This window comes from Buteo buteo, chromosome 11, assembly GCF_964188355.1.
Source record: "Buteo buteo chromosome 11, bButBut1.hap1.1, whole genome shotgun sequence".
Classification (NCBI taxonomy): Eukaryota; Metazoa; Chordata; class Aves; order Accipitriformes; family Accipitridae; genus Buteo; species Buteo buteo.
Window position 1 is genome coordinate 42309640 of NC_134181.1, and position 17599 is coordinate 42327238.

A 17599-nucleotide genomic window follows, 5' to 3' on the forward strand; every position below is an offset into this window, starting at 1 on the left:
CTTCTGAAATTCAAGTACTCAAGTATTCATGCAGAGTGAACACCGAAGAAGTCTGATCGGAGTTACATGAAAATTCACTCTTGTATTCAAATAAGTATTGTCAGAAAAAGATATTCATGTTTTATATTTTGTAGTTTTAAATTTCTGTTGCAGATGGGGAATGGAAATTCTGCAGCTTTGACTGGAACAGTCAGCTTTTTCCCACAACTGCTAAGGGCAGAACTGTTGTTTGGAAGACCTGAGCGTGGGAGTGCGTTTAGGGTGTACGCTCACGGAGATTCTTGTTGTGCAGATGGCGCGTGATTCAAGCCAGTAGGATAGGCAGAGAGAAGAAGCACAGAGGTGTCTTACACTGGGGACATGGATATACACCTGTACTGTAAGCAGAGATTGCCTTTGGCACGAGAAGGGCTTGCCCATTCAGACCAGGACAGAATCAGTAGACCAAGGCAGGAGCAGCATGCGAGGATTCCTCTCCTCCGTTCAGACTAGCTGATATACTGGTGTTTTCCTAAGGCAGATCAAGTCCCATGTTACGTAGACTTCCCTAAGCTTTTGGATTTTGAATTAACATGGTTAGTGAGTGTCTCCTAACCTTCTGTACTGAGATGAAGAAGTTTAGCTCAGCATACAGCAAGCAGTGCCTTGCAAAGTGTTACACAAGAATGAGGCTTTGAAGCTTGGATTCAAAATCAAATTTGCTCAAAGCAAATTTGCCCTAAGAAAAGTGAAGATACTGTTCACCTGTTGTGGAGGTAGAATATAGCCAGAAGGTTTTGACATGGACAAAAAACGTGGGTCCAGGATTTAATTTGGAACCACAGGTAGTCTGTTATGTATCTCAGACTTCTGTCAAGACCACAGACAGATGTTTTAAAACCATTTGTAGGAAAATTAAATATTAAGGTAGATGTACTACCCGGTGCTCATCATGAACCATTTTGTACATGGTACTGCAGCTTTTGAGAAGGGAAAGATCTCCTTCAGTTTTGCTTCCCCATTCTCCATTGCCCCCCCCCGCTCCCAAGGAGATTCTCTTCTGCCTGCTCAACGTACAAGGACTACAGCAAGGCAAAGTGCCCGATTCCAAGGTGTATGTGGACATAGAAACTGCACCGGTTTAACCAAATCTGTTTGTAATCAATTTCATTAGAAGGTACTGTTTATGCTTTTGCAGTGGATTTAAGACCCTTATAATTTTAGCATGATATAGAAACAAAGCAAATTCACAAATCAGATTAAACTGATTTAACAAGTGTTTCTGATTTAAGTAAATTGCTTTAGTAATGGGCTTAGCTAAATTAGGGTAATTTCTGCATGCCTACATGCTCTAAAACAGAAGTATGATGGGTTTCTCATTCCTCATTGCTGACAACTCATTGATTTTGGTGATTTGCTCTATGTTTTTATTGGGTGATGCCTCTCCTGGGCACATGAAAGTGTATGACAGGAGGCCTGGTCCCATTCCATATTTTTTTATCTGCTGAAAATAATTCTAAGAGAGAAGAGGAAGGAATCTGGAATTAATGGGATAAATTCTGTCCTGGGTGTAACCCAGCAGTCTGCAAGCAGACAGCGGTGCCATCCTAGAATTAATGTGGCCGAAGGACTTATTTTAACAGGCAAGGGGAGAGAAGCTGATTAGTAGTCGACACTAGACTGCTTTTTTAACTTGAAATATGAAGTTCCAATATGTGATAGGAGCTATCTTGGTGGAGTGCTGCTTTAAAAATTAATAAAGACTTTCCTCACAGCCACATTATGCGGCGTTCTATATAGACTATGATCTCATAACCTCCTCCTCTGGCTTGCACACACACCGTCTGCTGAAACCTAAGATGAGGTCTTTTTTTTTCATTTAGAGAGCACTCCCCAGTCTTCACGGAGGCGCAATTGCGAAGCTAATCAAAATCAATGACTTCTTGGCTGCTGGAAAAAAAAAAGAAAAAAAAAAAAGAAGAGCAAGAGAGAGGAACTGTGCTGGTTTCCTACCCATTAGTACGGTACAGAAACCCCCCACCATCTCACACAGCTGTTGCAATACAGTAAGAACAGCACTAGGGGAGTATACAGCATGCTTTCTTTTCCAATACAAACATCAACCAGGGTTAAATCAGATATTTTAAAAAGGATAAAAACACCCCTTGTCAAAAAACGGAGGCATTCAAGAATAGCAATTATACCAGAAAATGTAAGGCTTTGACAAATACATACCCTCTAGTAAGTAATTCAATTTATGTACAGTGAATGCTGGCTATAATGTGCTGGTAAGCTGTTTCTCTAGCAAAGCTTGCTTGACCCAGCAACTAATAGATGAAAGTCTCCAAAACTTAACCCTCGGTTCACACTAAACATCCAATTTAGAACTACCAAAGGGAAGCAAATCAGGATTGAAGCAGGATTTGGGGTACTGGACCTGCTCTTGTTTACACTTGGGAAGCACCATAGATTTGGTTGTTGTTTCATGAGAAAACAGGCAGCACGTGTCTTCTAACATTTTTGCTAATGTTGGGAACCACCCAGGAGGAGACTGCTCCCCTGGGAATTCTGGGGTTTAGGGTTTTTTTTACAGAAAAGCCTGTCCACAGTGGGGTAGGACTGAGGGAGATTAGCCAATCACTTTGCTACTGAGGTTGATCACCGATTCAGGGGGCTTTCCCAAGGTGGAGACGCTATGGTAAGGACAGAACTTGCTTTCCTTTTCCTTTGCTGTGCTGTAATGTTTCAGGGGAATTGCCTCTTTGGGAAGAATGCTACAAGACAACTCAAGGCTGCAGACCCAAATAGCCAGTCTGGCAGGAGAACCAACGGCAGTGCAAACTGTATGCACAGAAGATGGAAGGGAAAATGGAATAATGCATATTCCGGGTGAGAAGTTTATTAAGCATTCAAAACTCAGGAGCTAATAATTGTTAAAGGTGAGGAATACGTGGGAGAGCCCTCTCTCTTGCACTGAGAAATGTAAGCCAGATCCTACGCCAGACAGGTTGTCACAAGGCTGCCTCTGTGTACATGGGGTACACACACAGAGGGTGAGGGAAGATTGCGGAGGGGAGACCTCCTGCAGGCTGCGTGTCCTGTATAGCAAAGTGACACATCCAGTCTTCCTGATCAATTATTTTCTGTTCAGATTTGACTGGCGCAATACCGTACACACGATTTCACTTTCTCATTTGAGTGATTTGCAGAAAGTTGTGTTTTGAAGACTATGCCCGATCCAGCAGTCACTAATCCAGCACTTGCATCACTGCTGAAATCAGCTGAGACTCCTCCTTTTGCGAGAGGAATTCTTACTTATTTCAGTAGGAGCCTGAGCCGGGAAGGAGTATAGGATGCCGAGTATTACTAAGCGTCAGGCCAAAAATGGCAGGAAAATGTTTTATCGGTCCCTGTGGTTCTGACACCATCCAAACTCTATCAATAGACAAACTACACTTAGCTACATGATCCCTCCCAACACTGCACATAATATAAAGTAGGGCAAGGTTATTCATTAGGAACAATTTGCTCTTTCAGCATAGCCCTTTCTGCTGTTTGTGAATTGACTTGGATCAATAATACCCAAGAATATGTGTGCAGGAGCCCAAAACACATCGGTGAATATTTGACAAAGGGAGAATTTAGCTTTTAGATTGCTTAGAAACATTTCTCCTGCAGTAGTGAAAAATGCAAGGTTTGACTGGGACATAGAGGCCACTCGGCTTGTTCCTTGACTGGGTGAGGGTTAGGAAGTATTTTTAAAAGACAAAGAGCCAAACTTCCTTTGGAAATTGGGTTCTTCACATTCCTTTATGCCTTTGAAAACTCCCCCCTGCCACGAGAGGGTCAATTTTCTGGTGCAAATATCTGAAGCTGGGAAAAATGTTTCTAAAAAAATGTGCATAATAATTACTGTAAATAGGATCTGGAAGGTATCCTAAATCTGACAGGTAGTTTTGGCTGCAAGAAAAAAAGTGCTCAGTACTAGACTGAAGAAAGCCCTTTGACTTCTAAGGACAAGTTCTCCTGTTATCTCCCAGTCTACTGATTAGTCTAGATATAGTTCTCTTCCCTGGTTTACAGGATTTGAGACTGCTTAAATCACCATCCAGGAGAATACCCAGCTCCAGAGCCGTAGGAGATTCTGCACTAGCAGACTTTGACATGTACACTGCAGTGAAAACAGACGGTGTGTCTTTGCCACCTCAGTGAATGCTGCTTCCCAAGCTCCGAACCGTCAACAGAAAAAGAACTGCCCCAAAGAAAATTAGTCTTATAAAGTTCTGGGCTAGATTATTTGTTTTGTCTTAATTTATGCAGAGATTGAAAGAAAGAAAAAAATAGCACCTTCTCAACACGTATTATTTTTTGCTATCTTGTGTATAAATATTAATAACCAAAATAGATTTCTCCTTGTCCCATGTTTCAGAACATCCTCTTGCGGAAACTGTAGCACCACAGAGAGGCAGTTTAGCCCCAGACAAATATTAAATGTAGCACCAGAGAAACTAAAGTCATAAGAAAAGCTTATCTCACCTGGTGCTATAGCGCTTAATATATACACACACAAACTGTCTGTTGTCCGAGCTGCTAAGCACCTGTTCCCCCACCGCCACGGCTAGGACGTGCCCATTTTGCAGCAAGTTCCATCTCTCAAGATATTACTTAGCTCTGGATGTATAGATTATTTTTCTTCCTGCTGCATTGAAAGGAACGTTTATGTTACCATAAACAAGGTGCAGTGGAGAAAATGCTAGCATTACAGCAAGGACATCACTAATCTTTTGACTCAGACTGCAGGAGCATGAATGCTCAGACCACCATCATCTACAAGGAATGTTGCTTACGTTCTCAACAAGGCATGCACGTTTTAACGTATGCATACAGGAGGGTTTACATTCTTCTATATATAAGCATGTATGTGTCTCTGTTTTGCTGCTGGGCCCTTGAACAGCTCCTTCCGTGCAAATCCTTCTTCACGTTGCCCAAAGCACTTCCAACATCTTCCACTTCTTTCTTTATCTCCACTCTTCACAGCTGCTGCTCAGGCTCTGGATTCCCTGTAGGAAAAGGGGAAACAATTTTCTCCAAGGGCACAGGGTTTTCTCCAGCCTAAGAAAGCAAAAGAATTGTGTTTGGTTTTAATTATATTGATGCATTGGTTACAATAAAAGCTTCTTCTAAATTTATGCTCGAGCCCTCCTGCTAAATTTACTGACAAGAAGAGGTATATAATTTATGGGGAGGATGGTTTTGTGGTTCAACACAAGAGATTACGCCTTTATCCCTGTGCTACTGCAGGATTTCTGGTGAGCTCTCATTTTGCAAGGCTCGTTCTTTTGGGTGCTCCATCTTCATTTACATCACGTTAACAAAAATGTTAACTTTTAGGGAAGCCATTAATTTTGCTACAGGTAGGCAATGGGGTGCATTGAGTATCACAGGAGACTGGAAGAACTCACTCATTCCTGGTTCTGCCACTGATTAGATTTGTGGCCTTGGGCAAACCACTTCTTTCAGATGCTGCTGTAAAATGAGGGCAGTAATAACTTATTTGCCTCATAGGTGGGCTGCAAGCCTTAATTAATAAAGTGCTCAGAGAAAGGCACCTATCTAAGTGCAAATTAGCAGGAGAGGTGCCCAAGGGGCATCTACTATGAAATTCCCATTTCCCGCATTTATACCTAGGTTTATTGATACCAGCATTTGCTGGGGTAGATCCCATCTTTCAGACTATGTTGTCTAGTTTGCAGGGACTGTGACAATGAGCGATCTTGTAAAAACCTCAGTGGAGAAATCTCTGCTGGCCTTCTGGATGAGGTGATTTCACCCGGGTGGGAGAAAGGAGGGGGGAGTAGCTGACTGTGCAACTGCATCAGCTATGAAGTCAGAGTGTAATTAGGGCTGGCAAACAGCTTTGAGGCAGATTCTGATCAGCGTTACTCCGATGTAAACCCAGAATCACTTCCCTTGCCCCTGTTTATGCCAGCGTGAAGGTTATCATGATTCAGTGGCGCTGCCTCTGAGATGAACTGAAACCTCCACTGTGAGGAAAGAGGGCAAATCCTGGTGCTGCAACGGACTCTGAGTAACCTAGAACGTCTCTGGTTCAGCCTCAAAAGATTTAACCGTATCTGCTTTATCCCAGTTACTGTCAGCTGCTCAAGCTGCTGCGGCGCACGGGATGTGGCAATTACAACCTCTCCCTCCCTCAGTTTACAGTCTTGCTTTCTCGTTTTGAGGAATCTGAAGCAACAGTGAAAATAGCTTGAAGGACTAAAGCCAGAATGAATCATCTAGACTTGAAGCACATTTTCATTTGTCTGGCTGTGATCAAGGCTACCAGCTAGCCACACAGTTTCTGTGGCTTCTGTATCTGCACACACACAGACTTTCACATACGCACCCGCTCTCTGGAAGTACTGGAGGTACTTTAAAGGTTTTCTGCAGAGCTACTTAGCTTTTTTGGCAGAAGGTAAATAGGAAAGGTGTTCACTACTTGAGAAAGCATGAACACGATAATACCGGCTACACAAAAACAGCTGACAGAGCACAGACCGTCAATAAGTAGCCCAGAGGTTCGGCCTCCTGGCCAGCACGCACAGGAGACAGCCCTTCCCTCTGCCGCCCCGTGCTCCCACCCAGACCTCCGGGGATCTCAGCCTGCGCTTGCACGACTGCACGCTCAGGTCTAGGCCAATGCTGAGCACAGACGGACAGACAGCACCACGGCTCGCTGCAGACCTGGGAAACGTCACGAGGAGGAGATCGTGGGCATCTGCGTTTCTCACACAAGGTGTCTTTATAGAGAGGTCTTTGTAATGAACCACACCGGCACTGCTGGGGTGGGAAAGCGGGGCACAACCTGAGCTGCATGTAGGGTACTGAGAAACGGGGCCGACGATACAGAGGAAGAGCCTGCGATGCAGTTGCTTACGCTCCAAGAGGTGAGGTATTTACTCAAGTTACACTGCAACAAAGACTTCAGGAGTTGATTAAAGGATTTCCTCCAAAGCACAAACATTTAATCTTTATTTATCATTTCTCCTGTAGTAGCACTTCTTCCAAATGCCAGCTGTGAACCCTTGTCCTACTGTGCCATCTATGGCCTGCAACAGATCATCCTCGGTGTCATTATATTTTACAAACCGTCTCTCTGTGTCACTTAACGTATAGAAAATCTTTAAAAACCTGTAAAAGTTGATAAATCCTAGAATGTCTTGAACTCTGAGTGATAAATCTGCTCTGGGGCAGGCAAAGAGCTCAGCACAATGTTTATGCACCTCACAAGCCCTATTCTAAGAGCTTAAATGGCTCTTAAGTTTTGCATCAGCCTCGTGCGGGCCTTCTGCATAAAGGTGAATTTCGTGGAAAGAATAAAAGAGAACCCCAGAATCCTGGCCTTCAGCCCATCTTTCAATAAAACAATTTTGAATATCCTAGGCTGTGTTAAAGCCATTTCTGGGTGCATATTGGCTGCATTGCCAGTATCTGACTCATTAATGGAATATACTTTCAGCCAAATTCTGATCTCATTTACAGCACTGTAAATCCAGGGCAACCCAATTGACTTCAATGGAGTTACTCCAAATTTCCCACAATAGGCAGTCAGCAAATAGATCAAAATTTGGTACTTCGGGTCTGAAAAAGGCTGAGGAAAGTCAAACTACATCCCATTTGTAATATTGGGGTGGATAGTAAGTTGGAAAGCATATCCCCTCTGCAGAGCTGCTGAAAAATTGTTTATTTTATGTGTCACTCCTATCATGTAGAAACTTGGGGGAGGGGATTGTCCACTCCTATCAAAATTTTTCATTTACTTATTAAAAAAAAGGAATTATAGCTGGGTTCCTATATGAAAAATGCAGAGTCTATTGAAACCATGGATTGAAGCGATAAAGAAAAAAATCACTTGCTTTGAAATTTTTCACGGGAACCAACATTCCCTTTGGTGACGCATCCATCTCTTCCTGGTCATTTAGGGAGATGCAGATTTTTGCTCAGAAAGTTGCTCTTATTCATTGCACCTATTAAGAAATGAGGTTGTGAGGTAGCAAATCGTGTTGGCCGATATTTGCAAAACCATCTCAGCCAGCCTTGACACATCCCATTGCTTTTAATAGATATGGGCATCTCAACTTCTCAATTACTTTGAACTCTCCAGCCTTAAATCCTACAGTTTTATCACACAGCTTGCTAAGCTGGTGTTTAAAAAAAAAAACCCCAAACAAACGAAAGCTGCTCTCCTCTGGGACACTGAGTAGGATGGGCATGAAACGACTCAGGCAGGGGGTCCCTAGTCTCATTGCAGCATTTCTTTGACTAATCTTTATTCAGAGACAGGACACAAAGCCATGCTTGGGTAGCACCTGCATAAAGCCATAGAAGAATCTGAGCTCATGTCCCCTAAAGCAGTTGGCAAAAGGAGTTCTGCTCACAGCTAACGTGTCAGCATGTAACTTCTTGACTCAAATGACACAGGCAATTCAGCTGGCATACATTCCACTCCTAACAAACAAAAGAACAGTTATTGATATATTTATAGAAAAAAAATATTCAAGGCCTTGGATTGCTAAGGGAGAGCATGAGGCAGGGACAAAACGAGGCACTCTCACTTCCTTCCTCACGCAGCAGCAGGTTAATGAGAAAACAAGGGCTGGGCAAGAGCCCTGTCAAATTCCCAAGCAGCCTGCATCTATGTACACTCACACTTCATTAGCATCTCTGTGGGAGGCGGAAGGGTAACTTGGAAGACCAAAAAACAATTAGGAGGGAGTTCAAGAGGTAAGGCAAAAGAAGAGTTTAACTACTAGGGAAGAACTTGGAAGAATGGTGTATCCGGGAGATCTTAGCACAGGAAGATCGAGGAACCTGGAGTCCTGCGTTCAGCTCTGGGGCCCCCAACTTAAGAAGGACATGGACCTGTTGGAGCAGGTCCAGGGGAGGGCCACAAAGATGATCAGGGGGCTGGAGCACCTCTCCTATGAGGACAGGCTGAGAGAGTTGGGGTTGTACAGCCTGCAGAAGAGAAGGCTCCAGGGAGACCCCATAGCAGCCTTCCAGTACCTAAAGGGGACCTACAGGAAAGATGGGGAGGGACTTTTTACAAGGGCATGTAGTGACAGGACAAGGGGTGATGCCTTCAAACTGAAAGAGGGTAGATTTAGATTAGATGTAAGGAAGTTCTTCCCTGTGAGGGTGGTGAGGCACTGGAACAGGTTCCCCAGAGAGGTTGCGGATGCCCCATCCCTGGAAGTGTTCAAGGCCAGGTTGGATGGGGCTTTGAGCAACCTGGTCTGGTGGAAGGCGTCCCTGCCCATGGCAGGGGGTTGGAACTAGATGATCTTTAGGGTCCTTTCCAACCCAAACCATCCTATGATTCTACAAACCCAGACAGAGTAAAGAAATACGTTGGGGCTCCAATCTTTCCGCAAAGAAGCAGCCTGCTTGGTCATAGCCCACCTGCGGAAAGAGGCATTTCTGGACTGCTGTTTATTTTTGAAAACTCTGCTGCTTGTTTATCATTAAAGTTAATGTTGAAGGTTTTCCTGGTGCAATTTAACTGTGAAGTTGAGGCAAGGGTGGCAGGGACCTTTGGCATTTTTGAGTAAGATGCTTGTCACTAGGAAGGGCAGGCTCCTTCTTCCTTAGTTATCCAGGAGGATAAACAACAGTGCTTGCCTCTTTGTGTCAGGGATGCATACAGGGTGCAACACGCTGAATGTTTGTCCTTGCGTAAAACCGCAGCTCACTGCTGAGCCAGTCGGCTTAGTCCTGTGCTAGCTGTACTGCCTCTGGTCCTTAATTTTCTTTGCACTCCTGCACAGCTCAGTGTGACATCTCCAGAAATCTTATCAACCCAATTTTAATACAGATAATTAACTGCACTGAGACTTTGGACAGAGTGGCTCTGCATGAACCTCACAGCAAACAGTGGGGGGAATTACTGGCAACACAGTGGGCACAGAACCAGGCTGGTGAAGCTGGCAGGGACAAGTAGGGTTTGATTTTAATACACTGCCACTTCTGAACTAATAGAGCGAAATACAAGTGACATTGTATGCCAAACTGGCACATGACAACTATACTTCATGCCCTGGCTGGATATTTCAAGGTGATGTCAGATTATAGATTATAAAACTGCCATGTGCAAAGCATTCATCCCCAAATCTCAGGCATGGTCCACAGATACAAGTTGGTCACATGCAGCAGCCCTAACCCTGCTTTCACTGGCATCACCTAGGGGCTGAGAGAGCAGAAGTTCCCTGGTACACAGAATTATTCCCTGAGCTGCACTGTTGTGTAAAGCCACAAGGACCTGAGGGAACACCTACCAACCTTCTTCCTCAGAAAAAGTACGTACTCTCCTGGCAGCCAATGCAAAATGCTATTACCACTTGAAAAAGCAGGAGGGGAACTCAAGTAGTAAGCCAAGCTGAAACTGGCCTTTTCCTCTAACTTCTCTATTCCTTCTGCAACCACCAGTTCACAAGACAAATGCTGACTTTGCAGCACATTTATTAAGTGTACAAGTTACTCTCCTCTTATGAGCCATTCCATGAAATCCCAAGATCACAAGTGCTCAGAGCCTGGACTTCCCATCTTGTTGCAGAACTGTGTTATTATCACTGCAGAGCGTCTCTGAGGATGGCAGAAAAATACATACTTTGTTCAGAAATACTCGGCCGAGTTAATAAAACAATGCTGTCTTACCTCATCTTTAAGTCTAACTCAGCTCACTGCACCATCACTTGAGCTGTGAGACACTGCAGATAATCAGATACCTCTACTGGTGTGAGCAAATTACTATTCAGGATGAATAGAAAAGATGTTTAATGGCAAAAATAACCCAGAAACTGAGGTGTAGCTGATATATTTAATTATTTGGGGGTTGCATTGTATTTTCATCTGCAGCTTGGTCACTTGTGCCTTAGAAGCTTGCCAGGAGCCGCACAGGTCAGTCCGCTGTGCGTAGGGACAACCAGGAGACTGTTACTAGCTTGTTATTCTCCCACATCTGGCCTCTTTATCCCTGAAACTGCTTCACATCACACACAAGGATCTTCTTTTCAGAGACTTACATTTGTATTTGTGTCCATGAAGCCCCAGAGCATTTGGAGGCAGCTCAGCACGTCCTGTCTGCAGCAGCCTTTGAAGCTGTGAGGAAGGACTGTGCATGCTGAAGGAGCTCGCCTCAGTTGTGTTGAGGATAATGCTTTGCTTTTCTATAGTGTCTTTATCAAAGCAATTTATAAGCAACTGGTTATTGTTGGGCCTGAAGTGCATAAAGCCAGATGAAGGTGAGGGCTCCACAGAGTCAACAGCAGAAGAGACCGGGAGAAAAAAATAATATCTGCCTAATCAAAGCTACACAAACCTTCACATAAACTAAAAATCCAAACAGCTTTGGCCTCGTGGGATTGCCAGGAAGTCTGGGCTGAGCGTGAGCACGGATCCTCGGGGCCAGTGAACCGGCTCTCTCTGCCAGCCCTTCTCACCTGCCACCTTCTCTACATGGGATGAAGTCCCAGACTGGGCAGGGAGGAAATTCCCTGGCTTGTTAGAAAGAAAAGGACACTTGGGACACTAGATGAGGGAGATCACTGCTGTTCCCCCTTGGATTTTGACTTTTTTTGAGCTCAGAGAGGCAAGAAAGTCAGAGGGGGGGGGTTGCTTCCAAACACTAGAATCAAACTTGCCACAAAGTGACAGGAAGGGAAAGAAGATCCCTAAGCTCTGCTCCTGACCACAGTCCCAAGCCTCTAACCGCTGCCCCGCACCACTGACACTACCTCTCCGCGGGCTTTGCTGGGCACAGCTCTGCAGACACCATCCTGGAAACTCATACCTCTGAGCTGACGGTGTTATAGAAATTAAGGCTTTGATTCACCAAAAAAAAAAAAAAAAAACCAACCAGTTTTGTTCTGGTTTTGTTTTCAAAGAAAGCTTTCCAAAGGTAACCAGCTGAACCTCCCCACAGACATAGTTGTGGCTCAGACAGACAGATGACAACATTGCCCCCCCCATACAGCAGTGCGCACACACACACACACACATTGCACACACACATGCCTGCTGGAAAACCTTGTTTTTAAACTCTCTCGATAACCATACTTTTTCTCCACACTATACGTATGTATTTAATGGTATTTCATGCACCTAAAAAGCATGCAAGACATTTTGCAACGTAAGACCTGATTCCTGACAGCCGAGGTCTGGCCCAAGAGTTGCAAACAGACCAGTTAGGCTGAAATTGTACAAGGTCAGCCCAGTACTGGTGGCATTTTTCGACTGATTTTAAGCTCTTGTCTAAACCCTATCTGAGCTGGTGGGAGATGAGCGCATGCTGAAAGTTAGACATGCACTTAGCCCTGAACATGGATAGACATCGGGGGACATTCATAGATACAATTTAAAGCACCCCAAATAGGAGCCCTTGCTCCTCACGTCTGTGGGGAGAAATCCATGTCCCAAAGAGCACTTCAGAGCACCCAAAATCCCCGAGGTGACCCCACGTATGCTCAGTATCCCTGCGTGCTCCCAGGGCTGAGGGTGCAGAGGTACCCCCGCCAGCCCAGGAGGTGTCACCAGGACAACGAGGGTTACAGGACCAGGTGTGTCCCATTGCCCTGCTGCTGGTTTGCTCGGTGGCTCTGGAGCGCTGTGGGGGCTCTAGGAACCAGCAGTAACTGTGCTTGGATGCTTTTCCCTGGCTGCTGGCTTGGGACCCCCCCTGGAGAAAGCCTCTGGCACTGGGCAAGCTATTATCCAAAACACAGAGCCAGGCACAGCTGGCCAAAGTCCCAGGCTGCCCTGCTGGATGGTCCGGTGAGCACATCCCACCACGCAGGGACCTTAGCGATGGGTGCCCCGCAGCACCCATGGGTCTAAAGCCCACCAGGGGATGGCAGGACACAGGCGAAGTTCCTCCACTCACGAGAAGGCTGGAGGCTTGGCCGGCATGGGTGTGCGGGGCAAGCATCCCCCATCTCCCAGGGCTGGCAGTCGGGGTGATGTGGGATCTGCTCCGATCCCCCTGAGCTGCCCTGCCGCTGCCGGCCCACCGGGGCCACGGGCTCACCCGGTGCGGGCATGGAGCTGAAATTGCCCCAAGAGAGCACGGATGACACGGGAAGAGAGGAGGCACGGGGCTGGAAGCCGTGAAAGTTTGGGGAAGGGGCAAAGGGGGTGTTTGGGGAGTCCTGGGAAAGGGGAAGTTGGAGAGGAGAGGGAGAGGGAGAGGGAGAAGGAGAAGGAGAGGGAGAGGGAGAGGGGGGAGAGGACAGGTCGGTGCGATCTGGCAGCGCCGGTACCCGGCAGCCCGGGGCCCCGTGCGCCGCCGCAGCCGCCATCAGCCGCCGCAGCCCGGCGAGTACCGCGGACAGCGCGCTCCTCCGGGCCGAGCCCCCGCCGCCGGAGCCTGCCCCGGACCGAGCCGGACCCCCCCCCCGGGGCCGGATCCCGCCGCGGCGGCACCGTGCGGCAGCACCCACCCCCGCCCCGTCCCGTCCCGTCGCGGACCCACCCGTGCCGAGCCCCGGCGGCCGCCCAGCCCTCCGTCCGTCCTTCCCCCCCCCCCCCCCGGGGCGCGGTGCCGACCTGTTGCGCGTCCCGCCTGCTCCCCGCTCCGGCCAGCGCCCCTCTCGCCTAGAGGCTCCTCCTGCGGATCAGCCAGGCCAGCGCTGCCGCGGGCGTGAGGGCGCACAGCAGGCACACCACGGCGGCCAGGCGGCGGCCGGCCGAGGGGCCGCGGCCCCGCGCCTTTCGCCGCGCCGCCCGCTGCTCCAGCTCATCGCCCAGGCGGCGCAGGCGGGCGGCGACCAGGCGGGCGGCGGCCGAGGGCCGGGCGGCGCGGCCGGGGCTGCAGGGGCAGGGAGCGGGGGGGCCGCCGTGCAGCGCGCAGGGGCACATGGCTGCGCCCGCCGCTCGCCGCCGAGTGCCGCGGCGTGTGCGGGAGGGAGGGAGGGGAGGGAGGGCCGGGGCCGGGGCCGGGGCGGCGGCAGCAGCGGCGGAGGCGGCGGCGGCGGCGGGCGGGGGACGGGGGGGGGTTACATCATCCCCCGCGGGGCGGCGCTCGGCCGCGGGGAGCGGGGAGGCGGTGCGGGGATGGGGGGGGGAGCGTGGGGATGGGGGGGATGGAGGGGAGAGTGGGGGAGCCACTTTGTTGTCCTGGGGTGGTGCGGGGATGGGGGGGCAGCGGGGGGATGGAGGGGGTAGCGTGGGAATAGAAGGGGATAGTGTGGGGATGGAGGGGACAGCGTGGGGATGGAGGGGATAGTGTGGGAATAGAAGAGACAGCGTGGGGATGGAGGGGATAGTGTGGGAATAGAAGGGGATAGTGTGGGGATGGAGGGGACAGCGTGGGGATGGAGGGGGATAGTGTGGGAATAGAAGGGGATAGTGTGGGGATGGAGGGGACAGCGTGGGGATGGAGGGGACAGCATGGGGATGGAGGGGACAGCGTGGGGTTGGAGGGGATAGTGTGGGAATAGAAGGGACAGCGTGGGGATGGAAGGGATAGTGTGGGGATGGAGGGGATAGTGTGGGGATGGAGGGGACAGCGTGGGGATGGAGGGGACAGTGTGGGGATGGAAGGGGATAGTGTGGGGATGGAAGGGGATAGCGTGGGGATGGAGGGGGATAGCGTGGGGATGGAGGGGGATAGTGTGGGGATGGAGGGGATAGTGCAGGGATAGAGGGACAGCGTGGGGATGGAGGGGACAGCGTGGGGATGGAGGGGACAGCGTGGGGATGGAGGGGGATAGTGTGGGAATAGAAGGGGATAGTGTGGGGATGGAGGGGACAGCGTGGGGATGGAGGGGATAGTGTGAGGATGGAGGGGATAGTGTAGGAATAGAAGGGACAGCGTGGGGATGGAGGGGACAGCGTGGGGATGGAGGGGGATAGTGTGGGAATAGAAGGGGATAGTGTGGGGATGGAGGGGACAGCGTGGGGATGGAGGCGATAGTGTGGGGTTGGAGGGGATAGTGTGGGAATAGAAGGGACAGCGTGGGGATGGAAGGGATAGTGTGGGGATGGAGGGGATAGCGTGGGGATGGAGGGGCAGTGTGGGGATGGAGGGGCAGTGTGGGAATAGAAGGGACAGTGTGGGGATGGAGGGACAGTGTGGGGATGGAAGCAACAGCGTGGGGATGGAAACGACAGTGTGGGGATAGAAGGGACAGCGTGGGGATGGAAATGACAGCATGGGGATGGAGCGGGCAGTGTAGAGATGGAGGGACAGCGTGGGGATGGAGGGGGGGTGGCGAGAGGATTACATAGAGCTGGAGGGGATTTCATCACCCAGAGCATTACTGATTCTGATCGCATTTCAGGTGGCCAAAGGAGTGTACAGCAACCTCACCAGCCCGCAGGCACTGACCCAGGGGGATGTGGAGCCCTGCCAGCCATCAGAGCACAGAAGCAGGGCTGGGACCCCCCCCAGTAGCACTCCCCATCACACATCAGCCCTGGAGATGGCAGTGGGGGCTCCCTGTGGGGCAGGAATCACCCCAAACTGGCCTGTTTCCCTTCTGCCTGGGAGGGAGGTGGCTGCAACCTCCTTGGCAGATCACCTTGGTATTGCAAAAGGGTCTAAGGAGACACTCCTGGGGCTTGCCTTCTTCCCAAACCACCTTACCCTCCCTGGAGCAGCCCCACGTCATGCTACAGGGGCAGATCCTGCTCTGCAGCCCCTCTCTTTGCAGGGCTCAGCGCAGTCAGCATATACACACCGGGGAGATCCTCCTTCAAGTCCAAAGGATTGTTTTGTAGGGAAAACAAATCTTTTGTGGGGCTTCCACACACATGAGTTCCTCCCCACAATGAGGTAGTTCAGGTTTTTCCTGGAATCCAAAACGCCTGTTTGCGTTCATTAAGTTGGGTTTTGTAAACTGCACGGGCAGGAACACTCTGCGAAGCAGAAAAAGCAGCAAGGGGCCGCTGAGGATGCCGAATGGCAGCAGCTGCAGGCGGACGCGAGGGTGGAGGTACATTGGCACATACCACTGCTGACAGCAAGGGCCGCGCGTTTTAGAATGTCCACCGTCGCCCAGTGACAACCAGCTGTTTGACTGACACGGACAAGTATAGCTTACCTGTTTTATTGCCCCAAGCGCTCCACAGAAGTTGCGCTGAAGACTCAAATACTCGCGGCCTTTCCACTCCTCCGGGCAGCTGGACCAGCTGAAGCACTAGTAGCCGTGTTTCAGCGGTTGGGTCTAGCCGTTGTTTGAGACGCAGCCTTTCAGCCACGAGGTGGGTTGATACCGGAGATGTGTGGAGCAAAAGTCGTCTCCTCCCCAAAGCGCCATGGAAGTGGCAGCTCTTGGGCTTGCGGCGGCTGCAGAAGGAGGCGGGTGCGATTCGGGGCTCGCCGAGCAGTGTGGGGCATCTTCCCAAGGGGGTGTAATGGACACGGTGTGGGGCAGGACCAGCCCTGTCCCACAAGCTCTGGTTCAGACTTGGCCAACGAAACAGGTGGAAGAAACGATCCGACCAGGGCCCGTCACCCGGTGGCAGAGCAACGCACCTCTGCGCCTCCTCCATGGGCGACGAACCGCTTGGCGGCCTCACTTCGCCTCTTCAGGCAGCGGCTTTTCCCCCGTGGGGCCACACAGGCCGGTCACGGCTGGGAGGCAGCTGGGGGCTTCCCAGCCGAGCCCAGGCCCCGGGGCGCCGGCATGGGACCCTGCCCTCACCTCGGCCCTCGCTCGGCCACCAGCGGCTTTCCAAGGCCGGGCCGTGGATCCCTAAGCCTCCATCCCGCCCCTCGTGTGCTCGCCGGGGGCCGGCAGCCCCACCGCTGACCCCGGCCTCGGGCCCACAAAATGGCGGCCGGCGGGTCCCCATCGCCCTGTCAGCCGGGCCCCGGCGGCCGTAGGAACCTTCGTGCGGCGGAACGCGTGGGCGCGGGGGGCGGTTTCCGAGCCGAGCCGGGCCGGGCCGGTTGGAGGAGGTTGGGCCGGGCCCGGCCCCGCCGCCATGGCCGAGGTCTCGGCGGAGCTGGAGCTGTTCCGCCGCCGCTGGCGGGAGGAGCTGGCGGGGGACGCGAAGCGACGGCGGCGGGAGACGGCGGCAGCGGAGCCCGAGAGCCGCCGCGGCGCGGAACCGGGCGAGCCGGGTTACCTGACGCTGGCCCGCGGCCTGCTGGACGGCGGCACCCCGGCCTGCCGTAGCCCGTCTCCCGCCCGCCCCACCGAGGAGCCCGCGGGGGACGGGGACGGGGACGGCGACGACCTGCTGGGGCAGCTCATCCGAGACCTGGTAGGGCTGTGCGGGCCCCGGGGCTGTGGCCCGGCCCTGGCGCTTTGCCTCGGGGTAGAGACCGGGGGGCGAGGGGTGGAAGGAAGGGGGTCGGGGGGGGGGGGGGATGGCTGTGGAAATTTGGGGATGGTGGTGGGGGGGGGGTGGTGGTGGCTCCTCTCTGGGATGGGGCGAGAAAGGGGGACGCTGAGTTTTGGGTCCCTGCGAGCTTGCGTATAAGCTCAGCTTCCGAATACATTGCGCCTTACAGGGGTTTTAGCCCTCCAAAATCTAATTTTCTTCTCATGAGGCGGTACTTTTTCTTCCCCTTAAAAAAAATATTTTGTGGCGTGTTCAGGCGATTTGATGCAGCTGC

The 17599-nt window shown here is 50.8% G+C and overlaps 2 protein-coding genes across 2 annotated transcripts in view; one reads left to right on the top strand and one right to left on the bottom strand.

Annotated features, from left to right (window-relative positions):
- Positions 1-4957: 4957 nt before the first annotated feature.
- Positions 4958-13898, bottom strand: HRK (harakiri, BCL2 interacting protein). Its single transcript, XM_075041846.1, has 2 exons — positions 13579-13898; positions 4958-5091 (listed from the first exon to the last, which is right to left on the bottom strand). The coding sequence occupies exon 1, from the start codon at positions 13888-13890 to the stop codon at positions 13627-13629; it is 264 nt and encodes an 87-aa protein (XP_074897947.1). The 5' UTR covers positions 13891-13898; the 3' UTR covers positions 4958-5091; positions 13579-13626.
- Positions 13899-16845: 2947 nt separating this feature from the next.
- The window catches only part of FBXW8 (F-box and WD repeat domain containing 8), a 53090-nt gene continuing 52336 nt past the window's right edge, over positions 16846-17599 (top strand). Inside the window, exon 1 of the mRNA XM_075041841.1 lies at positions 16846-17244. Within this exon, the coding sequence (XP_074897942.1) occupies positions 16963-17244 (282 nt within the window). The 5' untranslated portion in view covers positions 16846-16962. The remainder of the gene's footprint in view (positions 17245-17599) is intronic.

Coding starts and splice junctions, on each gene's coding strand:
- HRK (XM_075041846.1), bottom strand. CDS start 13,890: ATGTGCCCCTGCGCGCTGCACGGCGGCCCCCCCGCTCCCTGCCCCTGC.